The sequence below is a fragment of the Mercurialis annua genome, linkage group LG8, assembly GCF_937616625.2.
Source record: "Mercurialis annua linkage group LG8, ddMerAnnu1.2, whole genome shotgun sequence".
Lineage (NCBI taxonomy): Eukaryota > Viridiplantae > Streptophyta > Magnoliopsida > Malpighiales > Euphorbiaceae > Mercurialis > Mercurialis annua.
The window spans coordinates 4,146,209-4,160,304 of NC_065577.1; the positions used below are offsets into that span (position 1 = coordinate 4,146,209).

The 14,096-nt window shown below is 29.1% G+C and overlaps 1 protein-coding gene across 1 annotated transcript; it reads right to left on the bottom strand.

The window, feature by feature from the left end:
• Positions 1 to 5,073: 5,073 nt before the first annotated feature.
• Positions 5,074 to 5,388, bottom strand: LOC126661488 (protein PELPK1-like). The gene has a single exon (XM_050355342.1). The coding sequence runs from the start codon at positions 5,386 to 5,388 to the stop codon at positions 5,074 to 5,076; it is 315 nt and encodes a 104-aa protein (XP_050211299.1).
• Between the last annotated feature and the right edge of the window lie 8,708 nt (positions 5,389 to 14,096).

Sequence of the window (14,096 nt, forward strand, 5' to 3'; positions counted from 1 at the left end):
AATTAACTCAAATATGAATTCCTTTCAAAAAAAGAACTCAAATATGAATTGAGAACACATTATTATTGTTAATCGCAAGTCAATTAGTCCTAAAACAAATTACGCTTCTAAACTTTAAAATATAGATAATATATCCAAAAAAATCTAAATATGCTCACATTCTTCCATTGTTAATCCGAAATTTAAATTTAGAAGGTCAGATAGTAATTTTATTTTAGGCAAGATATTTCAGTACCGATCTTTTAACTCTTTATTTTGCATTTTTTATTTTCAGTTGTATCTATAATTTTTAATTTAGAACGATTTTCTTATTCAACAGATGAAATAATTGGAAAATACTAAATTTGAAGAGAAACTCGTATTCTTTTTTATTTTAAAAAAAGGCATAATCACTCAAAAGCCTCTCACCTTTAGCCTCTTTTGCAAATATTATCCAGACGTAAGAATTTTTTCAATTTTACCATAATTTGCCCTTTTATGTTTCAATTGTATCATAAAACATTAAGTTGACCTCTTTTCACTTGAAAATAAGTTAAATATAATCCTCCATTTTTAGCCTATATTTCAATTAGACTCTAATATTATTAATAATATAAAAAATAAAAGATTATTTTAAACTTTATACAAGTGAAAATAGGTCAGTTTAATGTTTTGGGGTACAATTGAAATATAAAATGGCAAATTAAGGTAAAATTGGAAAAATTCTTATATCAGGATATATTTGCAAAAAGAGCTAAAGATAGGGGAGTTTTGAATGATTAAATTCTCAAAAAATTCAAATAAGCTGGTCATAATAACTTTTCCTTTTGTCTGGTCTGTTAAAAATGATGTGTTGTTCACTAAACATCCAGGTTCATCAACAAATCACTAATTTTTTTGGAACAAAAAAGAAAATAGAGAAACTTTTTCAACAACAAAAATTATTAAATCATGACATGAAAAAAAGGTTAAAACTAGAACAATAATAGAATAGAAACTTCCTTTTATATCCTCCGTCTAGCAGTTGACCTCCTTCAAAGAATGGGCGAAGTACGAAAAAGTTGGGAGAGCAACATTGCCATGCTCTCCCGCATAAAGAAATTAACAGTCTTTGTGCTTTTGGAGAAGAAATTTAGTTTTACATCTAACTTACTTGTCAATTCCTTAATTTTTTAATATATGAGATAAACTGGTTTTTGTCAAATGTATCAACAACTTTAACAGCTTAGCCATCCACGCCCTCATAATTACCTCTACCTTCTACATATGAATTTGCATTAATGTTTACATTAGAGGCTATTTGAACAACTCACTCCCCCTCTACTTCCTATAGAACGACATTCTCAGTTTCCTTATAAGAGAAGGAATCCGAGAGAAATTCATCACCAGTGAATAAATCCTGATAAATCGACATGGTTGTGGTTTCATCTCGAATTGGAGCAGAAGCAAAAAGAAAACAGGAGCAGAAAATTACGTAGAGCAGAAGGAGATATATAGAAAGAGAGCAAACCACCATTTCATATGAGTCGTTTTGCTTGAGTTAATAAAAAACTAACAAGTTATGAACTTAGCAACAAACAATGATATTTTATATTGTAAACATTATATACATTTCGATTCATTTAAGTAAAACATTTAATTTCCTCCAATATTTGTTATTTAGTTGGAAAAAACTGAAATTTTTATTTATTAAAAGATCTGGTGGAAATTTTATTGACAAATGCCACAACATAAATTTGCACTTATACAAGAGACAGAAGATAAAGTTATATAGTAGGAGGCATTATTGCTTTATGAAAAAATGTTAATAATATGACTAGGTAGTTTGCAATATGAAAATAATAGTGTAGTTATTTGTGTGATGCCTTATCATTCATATCTACACACACTCAAGTTTTTCATTTGCATGCATTTTCTACTTGGTTTTTGTTTAAATAGTTTTTTTTTTCTATTAGCTTTAATTTTTTATTAATTTCTTTCAATCAATAAGCTCTCATTACTTGCTCACCAATCAATATACCATTAAATATTAGTGATTAATTAAATATTAGCATGAAATTAATAATAAAAAGTATATGAACAATAAAAGATTGTTAACTAAAATTTATTTGAATTATTTATACATATTACTCGCAATATTTTAGATTCAAAACTTAGTTAAACATGATAAATTTAAAAAAAAAACAAAAAATAAAGAATTGCATAATAAAAAAAATGGAGAAGAAATCAAACTTGATTTTTACTTGAACAACTCGCTTCAATAAATTATTTAAAATTAAAATTGTACTTGTATAAATTATAAATTAAGCTAAAAATTACTAAAATAAAACGCATAACTAAACTAATAAATAAAAGAATAAGATTAATTAATTTAATATTATGAACTGAATGACCGAATAGTTTTGACTTAAACTCTATTTAACGAGGTTTGAGAAGTTTGATTTTTTTTAATCAAAATTAAATTTAAATTGGAATCGATTTTCTTAAAATCTTGTTCATTGCTAAAAAGATTTATCTTATTTAAAAAAAACAAAATCAAGAATTTTAAAAACAAATTAACTTTAAATTTCTTAGAATGTACCTTATTAGAGAATTTCTTTTTCAAAATAAATAGGATAATTCATAATTTAATTAGAGTAGAACCCCCATGATTTTAACACACTTTGGAGGCATATCCTTTTTCAGACAATCAATTCGATGAACTGACGACTGCACAACCATCAACTTTAAAAATTTATAATGTTTTATAAAATTTTCAAATGACTTGATTTTTTATTTCATTGAAAAGTTTAACATATCTATTTTAATTTTTATGCAGAACATAAATTTACTAGAATTTTATAAGAATTAAAAAAAAAATCACATAATAAAAAAAGATTAAATATGTTAGTAAGCAAATGCATGTGTGCAAATTGACAATCTCCAAAATATTATAAATTGAGTTTAGACACTTTTAAATAATTTGATTCTTAATACATGGGAAAGATGAGTATGTTTAGTTTTAAGATAAAAAACACTTTTTTATTTGAGGTTTTTGAGAGCGATAAAAATATTAATTAATGAAAGATCAAATCTTAATAACCTACAAAAAAAACTAATTAAAATAATACACACTTCTCGGTCTATGCATTTTTTGCACAAATAACCTACAAAACGTTTTCAAGTATATTATCTCAATAAACAATAAAATAAGTCACAATAATATTTGAAAGGCCAAATGATCAAAAAATACCAAATCTTTTATGAAAGTTTCATAAAAGTTCAAACCTTTCAATTTTATCCAATTTGTCCTAATACACATGATTTCGTTTAAATTATATCCAACTACACAATTTTACTTATGTGGCGCTGATGTGTGGCATGCTACATCAATGCCACGTAAGCGTCACATGAGTAAAATTACATAACTAGACATAATTGAAACAAAATAATGTGTTTCGGGACAAATTGGATAAACTTCAAATGTTTGGACTTTTATGAAACTTTTATAAAAAATTTGGCTTTTTTTTTGTCATTTAGCCTATTTAGAATTATTTATACAAATTCCATTTATCAACCACCCACCATGATGTAGGGATCCTTCATCTTTAAAGTCCAATTTATAATTTTAATCAATTTAAAAAGTTAATAAAATTTTAGTAACTTTACTTTTATATCCTCACATTACATTAAATGCATCACAACTTTTTAAAAATATGCTTTCTAAATGCATTAATTGAAGAGGGTAAAAAAAATAGTGTGAAAAGTATTCTATAAATAAAATTTGTCAATTATAATGAGACGTCTAAAATAGAAAATGTGCCCAATTAGAATAGGAAGGAGGGAGTATAAGAGAAACCATAATATCACAAGTTACACTTTTACAATTAATCCAAAAAAATTATATAATATTTTAATTTTTTTAATTTTTTAGTATACAAATTGATTCCACTACATAAAATTTATTGATCCGCTTATGCTCATTTCGTCCTTAAAGATTTCAATTTTACACTTTCACTAGGACTAATAAAATAGTTAATTATAGTTATAAGTTATCATAGTATTCTTAAAATGTACTTAAATCTTTTGAAAATGTACGATTATGTGTTAATGATTTAAAAAATAAAAAGTCGCTATATTTATGTAAATGATATAAGAGTATAAAAGTATATAAATAATCTTGTCAAGAACTAATTTTAAAGGCTTAATTTCTTAAAAAACCCCCACCTTGCATTTTTTTTCCGTTTATACCCTGACCTTGTAAAAACACCATTTGTACCCAATTTTGAGTTTTTATGTTTAATCTCTACCCAAAAGCATTAAATTGTACTCTTTTCATTTGAAAAAAAGTTTAAAACAGTCCTTCATTTTTAACTTATATACAAATTAGATACTAATGTTATTAATAGTACAAATATACCATCTTTTTCAAAAAAAATTAAAAATAATAATAATTTTTTTTAATTTTTTTAAAAAATATTTCGAATTTTTTTAAATTTTTTTTAATTTTTTTAAAAATATTTCTGACAAAAAAAATTAAAAATAATCATAATTTTTTTTAATTTTTTATTATTTTATCAAATTAAAAAAATTAATTAATTATTTGGATGTATTTGATTATTTTTTAAGTTTAAGGATTTATTTGTATATTTTAAAATAGAAAAAAGTATATTTTAAACTCTTTTCAAAATGAAAAAAGTACAATTTAATACTTTTGGGTAGAGATGAAACATAAAAACCCAAAATTGGGTACAAATGGTGTTTTTACAAGGTCAGGGTATAAACGAAGAAAAAGTGCAAGGTGGAGGTTTTTTAAGGAATTAAGCCAATTTTAAAAGGTTTGTATTTTATCTTTATGGGATACAAAAAGCATGAACTTTTTCTATCTTTAAGTAACAAAGAGAGTACTTGTATATATTAGCAATTTCAATATGGAACAAAGAAAAGAAAATCTTACAAACATGAAATTAATCATACAAACTAAAATTACAAACCTGAACCAAGTAACATAAATGAAAACAAACCAACTTTAGTACAACTCAAAGAGAAAAATATAACTATAAATCATATCAAATAAAAAAAAGAAACACAAATATTATAAACATTCAATCATATTTAGTTCCCAGCTGGTGGTGGGGAGAGCAAAGGAATGGAAGGAATAGTAGTGGGGATTGAAGGCATGCTTGGCAACGGAGGCAGAGTGAACTTCGGAAGAGTCGGCATGGCCGGAAAATTACTAGGAAGTGGCGGCAATGTTGGCAATGTAGGCTGTGGAAGATTTGGAAAACTTGGCAAAGTAGGGATTGGCAAATTTGGCACCGAGGGCAAATTCGGCATTTGTAAAAGATTACGAGCAGCTAGTCCAACGTCTATGCTTACAAATGCCAAAGCCATGAAGAAAATAAATACTAGATTCTTGGAAAAAGCCATGTTTTCAGAATTCTGATAGAAATGTTTAAGTAAGAAGGATATATATGTCTTTTGGTAATTGTTAAATGTTTGGAATGTGATAATAATAACAAAACGTTTAACAGGTTATATAGGAGCTGAAATTTTATGGTGGGTCTGTGTAGGTGGGGAAATTGGAAAAAATTCCACAATAATTAGTTGAACTGAACATCTAATTTAATTGTTATTATTATAAATTGTCAATCATGCATTTTGCGGTAATATTATGATTATTTATAAATTCTTTTTAACCTTTATACAGCTTATTGTTATTTACCATTTTAACCCTATATCTATTTATGCAGATATAATAACTTAATATCAATAATATTATAATTATTAGGCAATAATTTAATTATACAGATTTTAAGGATTGAAAAAATTACATTAAAATGTATTTGATGAAAAAGTTTAAATTTGATCGGTTAAAATTATCAAAGGATATTTTAAATTCATTGTTTATAAATTTTAATAATTATTATATTTAGCATTTAATTTTGTCATTTTTTTTTTGGATAAATAATTTTGTCATTTTTAATATTTGCTTTTATCAACACCTCTGGTTGTTGCTTTAACCCTAAAAAATTCAATATTAGATAACCCTCAAACTAGGTCTCACATCAATCTTCAGACTTTCACTGTTATCAAACCACAACTATACGAACCTTCTCCACTTTTTTAGTCAAAGATATATAGGAAGTTAACCTAATAAGTACTTTACTCAAATATGAATTGAGAACATATTATTATTGTTAATTGCAACTCAATTAGTATTAAAATATAGATAATAGGTCCAAAAAAAATCTAAATATGGTTACATTTTTCCACTTCAATCCGAAATTTAAACTTTAAATTTTATTCTAGGCAAGATATTTCAAAAATCGGTACCGATTTTTTAGACCTTTATTAATTATCTTAGCCTTGTAAAATAGCTAATTTTGCTCTAAGCGTAATTTTTAATTTGAGACGATTTTCTTACTCAACGGAAGAAATCATTTTAAAATACTAAATTTGAAGGTAAACTTATATTCTTTTTCACACAAAGTTTTTTAAATAAATTGGTCGCAATAACATTTTCTTTGTCTGGTTTGTTAAAAAAGATTGGTTGTTCACTAAACATCCAGTTCATAAGCAAACCACTAATTTTCTGGAAAAAGAAAAGTTAAAAGTGCCATAAAAATGGAAAACCACATATAAAGAATAAACTAGAACAATATTAGAATATAAACTCTTTTTCCTATCCTCTCCTTTCTAGCACTTGACCTCCTTCAAAGCATGGCCGAAGTACAAAAATGTTGGGTGAGCAACATTGGCCATGTAGTAAACAAGAACTAGAGATCCACCATAAGCCATGCTCTCCCCGTATAAAAATAATTGGCAGTCTTAGAGCTTTGAGAGAAGAAACTTTTACATCTTGCTTGCTTGTCAATAATGAACTTTTTGATATATCAGATTAACTGCTTTTTGTCAAATGTGTCGACAACTCTAACAGCTTAGCCATGAATGCGCTCATAATTATAACCTCCGCCTTCTACATATGGATTGCACCTTGAAAACCCTAACAGAGTGTATGCTTCCAGCTCCATCAAGACTGCTCTGTGTGTGCATATCTACTGCTACATCCTGCTATTGTGCAATTGCCTTGTCATCATTTCCAGTTGTATTACAGTTGTATTACAGCTGTGTTCAGCTGGATAATAGCTGGATTGGAGATATGTTGTCTATAAATAGAGTACTAGTTTTAGCTTTATTTTTCTAGTTTTTGTAATCACAAAACTCATCAATATAATCAAAGTTTCTGTTCTCTGATTTCTGTTATGGTATCAAAGCGGGTCCGAGCCCAGGGCCGCCGGAGTTGCCGCCGCGTTATTAGTTGCAGTTTGTGAGCATCGCTATCGGTGACTCAGTTGAAGTTTGTGAGCATTATCGGTGACTCGTTTTATGTTTGTGAGCATCACTATCGGTGACTCAATCTCGATTTCAGCCTATGTTCAATTTCAGTTCATCGCTATCGGTGCTGAAAAATTTCAATCTCTGTTTCGGTTGTTGATCATCGCTATCGATGTGTCAACTTTTATCTCTGTGTTGAATCGTTGCTATCAACGTTTTCAATTTCAACTTCAGGTTCCTATTCTATTATTCAGTTTACTGCTATCGATTACTCTCAATTTCAGGTTCTTATCATTGTTATCAATGATTTTCTTTCAATTTCAAGTTTTTTTTATCAATTCTGATAAGCTTCCGTTCGTCATTATCGCTTCAATTTCAATTAATTCCTCATCTGTTCTCTAGTAACATATTTGTTATATGTTCTTCTACTAAATGCCTCTCAAAAGGTTTCAATTCCTCTTAATTTCTCACATTAATCCATGTGTTTTACAAATTCGTGGTGTTGATTTCAATTCAAAACAGTTGTGACCATCATTCTTCTATCTTAGCAAATTTCTCAAGATTTCATTGAGTTCTATATCATAACGGTAGCTGTATTGATTTTATTTGTGAGGAGTTTTTTTGTGAATAATTGAGGTTTGGCTGAATATATGTTTGAGTGGATCTGTTCTTTCATTTCTGGAGACAAATATATTTGTCAATTATGCTCATCACATGTTCGACAATATGCCTCAACCAAAATCAGATTCACTCGAGTGGAGTAACATGATTTTGTTTATGTTCATTGGTGATTTCAAGCTTCAAATGTCAGATTTCAGTTCAGAGAGTCTTTGACCACAGGATTTCACAAAGTAATCAGACTCGGATGATATGAATCATTATTGTTTTTGGATTAAATGTTTTGATGCTGCCTGCAATGGATCAGTTTTGTGAGGATAGAAGCCTATGGGACTGAATGCTCGTTTTTCACTTCAGATTATCACCTTGGAGTATTTGATTTGGTACATAAATTAGTACTAACAAATATGGATAATAGGTGCTTGAAGACTGATTAATGCAATGGATATAATGATGCTTTTTGCAAGTTGCTTCGTGCTGCTTGCTACTGATTCTATAGAATTGTTGCCATATCAAGCTAGACATATCAAATACATGTCTAGCTTGAGGGGGGGTAACAGAGTGTATGCTTCCAGCTCCATCAAGACTGCTCCGTGTGTGCATATCTACTGCTACATCCTGCTATTGTGCAATTGCCTTGTCATCATTTCCTGTGTTCAGCTAGATAATAGCTGGATTGGAGATATGTTGTCTATAAATAGAGTACTAGTTTTAGCTTTATTTTTTTAGTTTTTGTAATCACAAAACTCATCAATATAATCAAAGTTTTTGTTCTCTGATTTCTGTTAAACCCCACTTCACCTCTAATTCTTATAAAATGACATTCTCAATTTCCTCATAAGCGAAAGAATTTGGAAAACATTCGATCACCAGTGAATAATTAACCGTGACCGTCATAATCGCCAAGTGTTTCTCTCAAATCAGAGCCGAAGCAAAAAGTAGGCATAAATAGAAAATAGAAGCTAAAGAGAGAGCAAATCACCCTTTCATATGAGCAGTTTCGTACCAACATGTTGTTATTGCTTGAGTTGATGTAACAATTTTTAAACTTGACTACAAACTATGATATTTTACATTGTAACATGATATGCATTTCGATTTATTAAAATAAAATATTTAATTTCCTCCAATATTTTTTAATTAGTTGCAAAAAAAACTGTAATTTTTATTTATTAAAAGATTTGGTGGAAATTTTATTCACAAATGCCACAACATAAATTTGTATACAAGAGACAGAAGATAAAGTTATATAGTAGGAGGCATTATTGCTTTATGAAAAAATGTTAATAATATGACTAGGTAGTTTGCAATATGAAAATAATAGCGTGGTTATTTGTGTGATGCCTTATCATTCATATCTACACACACTCAAGTTTTTCATTTGCATGCATTTGCTACTTGGTTTTTGTTTAAATAGTTTTTTTTTTCTATTAGCTTTAATCTTCATTATTTGTTTCAATCAATAAGCTCTAATGACTTGCTCACTATATATACCATTAAATAATTAGTAACTAATTAACTATTAGCATTAAATTTTATAATAAAAATTATATGAATAATAAAAGACTGTTAATTAAAAATTTAATTTATTTTTTTATCCGCGATATGCTTAGCGGGAGTTAGCGGGGTTAAAAAAAATTTAATTATTTATACATATTACTCACAATATCTTAGATTAAAAATTTAGTTAAAGATGGTAAATTTAAACAAACAAAATAAAAAAATATATATTTTAAAAAATGGATAAGAAATCAAACTTGATTTTTACTTGAACAATTCACTTCAATAAATTCTTCAAAATTAAAATTGTACTTGTATAAATTATAAATTAAGCTAAAAACTACTAAAATAAAAGGCAAAACTAAACTAATAATTTAATGGTATATTATATATAAAATCACCACCTTTACACGAAATTGCAAAAATAACACGACCTTTAAAACGTGGCAATTCAAGGCACCACCTTTCATTTTTTTTCAAAAATAGCACGGGCACATTTTTAGTGGCGTTTTTGCTGACGTGGCATGACACGTGGCACTCTCATTAGGTGTCCAAATCAGCAAAATTTTATCTAAAAATATACCCGTGTTATATTTGAAAAGAAATACAAGGTGATGCCCTGAATTGCCACGTTTTAAAGGTCGTGTTATTTTTGCAATTTCGTGTAAAGGTGGTGATTTTATATGCAATTAACCCAAAATAGATTAATTAATTTATATTATGAATTGAATGAATGAATAGTTTTACTTGAACTTTATTTAACGAGGTTTGAGAAGTTTGATTTTTTTTATCAAAATTAAGTATGAAGTAGAATTGATTTTCTTAAAATCTTGTTTATTGATAAAAAAAATTATCTTATGTTGAAAAAAAGTATCCAAAATCATAAAAAAAAATTAACTTTAAATTTCTTAGAATGTACCTGATTAGAGAATTTCTTCTTCAAAACAATATAAGATAAATCATAATTTAATTAGAGTTGAACCCCATGATATTATTTTTCCGACAATCAATTCGATGAGCTGAAGACAAAATGTGATGTGCGCAAATTAACATTCTTCAAAATATTATAAGTTGAGTTCGACAATTCTTATTATAATTTGATTCTTAATGAGTGGAAAAGATGACTATGTTTATTTTAATTAAAATAAAAAACACTTTTTTTATTTCAGCTCTTTGAGAGTGATAAAAATATTAATTATTGAGTAAGGATCAAATTTTAATAACCTATCAAAAAATATTAATTAAAATAAAAAACACTTTCTCGGTCCATGCATTTTTTCACAAATAACCAATAAAACCTTTTTCAAGTATATTATCTCAATAAACAATAAGATAAGTCACGTTGTATTTGAAATTATGTATACAAATTCCATTTATCAACCACCCACCATGATCTAGGGATCTTTCATCTTTAAACTCTAATTTAAAATCATAATTAATTTAAAATTAATATAAAAACTTAATTTAATTTAAATAAATTAATTAGATATATAATTAATATTTTAAATTCTATTAAAAAATGAATAAACATAAAATTGTCATCCCGACATTCAACTGCAGTCTTTTTGACCCATCGCATCCCTCCGACCCGCCGCGTCTCTCCGATGAACACCAGGACTGTCGTCTTCAAGACGAATTTTGTGATCCGTCTTTCTCATGAGGAAGACAAACCAGATATGGTTAGTCATAAGAAAGACGAATGATCGGTCGTAGGGCGGCGCCGGCGGTTCGTTAGAGGCGTTCAAATGTCAGAATAAATATAAAAAATTAATACCATTAAATTTATATTAAATAAAAGAATTATTACGATTTTTGAAATTTATGAAGAAGGGGGATTTTTTGTTCTATTTATAACATCAAAGACTATTTAGAATATGAACTAAACATGAAAAGTTATTTATTAGAAAAATTGAATGAGAAAAGGTCAATTTGATATTTAAGGTCAAGGGTGTCAAAATGGATTGTCGAGTGTTGGGGATTTTACTCACCAACTTGTAATAGAGTGGACTATAAGTCCGGGTTGTCGAACCCACAGGGATGAGAGGTTTAATGAGAATGAAATATGATTTTGAACTCCAATTCGGATAGCAAACGAGTGATTGGTTTTTCGATTAACAACTACGGAAATTAAACTTAAGCAATCAACTATTCAACTATAAAAGCAAACAACAATCAACAACTAAATGATAAGAGGATTGAAGACAATAAGATTAAAGTGTTTGAGGGTTGATACTAGCTAATTAACATTGCAACAAACGGAAATGAACATCATGGCATTCAACAAGAACCGAGTTGTTTCTAAAGCATCGTTCCCGCTCTCTCGAGCCTCAAAGAACAACAAAACCACCTATCGAGCAACCAATTAAAGCTTAACTCACTCTCGTGATACTAAACCTAATCAATTAAACAACAAGCAATGATTAATCCAACTCAACGGCTACCTAATCCCTAACCCGCTCTCACGGTGTTATGACTTAGACTTCTAATCACATATGTCTATCTATTTAACCATCTCTCAATGCATTAAACAAACACTAATCATGCTTTAGGAGATCAATCTAAAACAAGCATTAAGAACAATGATTAAAACATGTTATTCAAGCCATACATACAAATCCATTCAAAGCAACATTTAAGAGTTCATATCAACCCCCAAACATGGGGGTTTAGCCAAACATGCTAAACATCACTAATAACTACTAAGCAAATGAAAATCATATTGAATAAATACTTACTTGGAAGAATTGAATCAACAATAAAGACTTGTATTAATAGATAACTCTTGTTCAACACAAATCATAAAGCTCCAACACCACAACAATGGTGGAAAAGATGGAGGCACAAAACCCTAAAACTATTCTACTCCTAACTAAAAGAGACAACTACAAAGAGAACTAAATGATGTAAAATGTTGTCTATCAATCTTCTACCTAATTTGGAGATAATGTTGTTTTTATAGTACCCACAAAAGAGGAAAGGAAAACATCAACTACAAATGTGTTGGGCCCAAAATGGCAAAGAGAATCAAGCCTTGTTGTGTTTGAAATCAGAAATCCCCCTTTTTTCAAGCCTAAGCTCGAACCAAGACACTTAGAATGGAGGAGTGTCTCGGTTCGAGACACTATAATCTGCCTCCAGACACATTTGTCTCGAATCGAGACACATATCACACTTTGGTGTCTTGGTTCGAGACACCCTTTGCTCTGCAGAACCGCGATCTTCGAAACTTCATAACTTGGTGTAAAAATGTCCGATTGAGTCGATTCTTGAACCGTTGGAAAGCTTGGGATGTCTACTTTAACTTTCATGAAGAATACAAATTCATTTGAAGCTTCTAGCGGGTTCCAATTTGCCAATTAGTGCAGCAGGGTCGGCTTTTCAGACTTGTAAATGGGCTTTCGCCTGTTTTCCGTCGACTTTTCCATCTTTTGTACCAAAATGCTTCTGCAAATCTCCCAAGTACCTGAAATACTAAAACATGTAATAAGGCACTCGGAATACTATAAAACCATGACAAATCATAATAAAAGCATACGGAAACGACACTCTAAATAGGAGTAAAATACTCCTATCAAACCTCCTCACACTAAATCCTTGCTTGTCCCCAAGCAAGAAATGAATCTTACTAAAGCTACAAGATTAGCGACCTTAACGAATTGAACAAATGTCACAACCATACTCCCGACCGATGAAAACGTGAAGGCAAAACATCCAATGCCAATAACTAAAAGGCATGCAAACAAATGATGTATTCAATTATAGCGACGTGTTCCTATGATATTGAGGCTACAACCGTGTCAATGAAGCGCTACTCAAAACAATCATGCATTACAAGCATAGGCGGGACATGTGAATTAACTCAAAACATGGCAAGCATGGCATATCAATCATAGGCATTAAGCAACCATTTTCTCACAAGGTTTCACTCTAACGCTCAAGTGTTTCGGGTATGCAAATTAAGCACAGAAACATGCGGAAATCCACCATAGGCTTGCTCTTAGTCCGCTCTCCACTACTTAGTTCGGTAATTGACTACTCATCATAGGGACTTTTGAAAGGTTGTAACTTGGTTAAGGGTTTGGGTAGGAAATTTAGATACTTGGCTAAAATTTAACTTGAACAACAAAAATGCTTCAATCACTAACAATGATCTAAACTCTGAACTTTTTATAAGTGAACTACTTCCTTTTTCCATATGCCTTTATCTTCCTTTTTCTCCCTTTTTTTTTATTTTCATTTTCTTTTTCTATTTCTCAACTTTCTTTATTCTTTCTTTCTTTTGTTTTTCTTTTTTTTTCTTCAAGGCATTAACTTATATTTTTGTCACTTGTTCACTTTTCTTTCTAATACATCGAGCTAGTATCATATTTTTCTTAATTTTAAGTTTTTCAAGTTAAATCCGGGTGTTTAAAGAGGTAAATTGTTGAAAGGTTAAGTGTGTAGTTGTGTGGTTAGTCAAGAAAAGGTTTAGGCTCAAAATTGTGCTAACTAATGGAAACGGGGTAGGCTTTTAAGTTGTCTTTTGAATTGTGTGATCCTAATGCCATAGTCATCTAAGTTGTCAACACTCAACAATATAATCTCAAACGGACATCGAGCAAGTTCTAGAAATTCCGACACTTATACACAAAAACAATAGGCTCGAATATATTAATCAAAGAAGTGTCATGCATATAGTTACT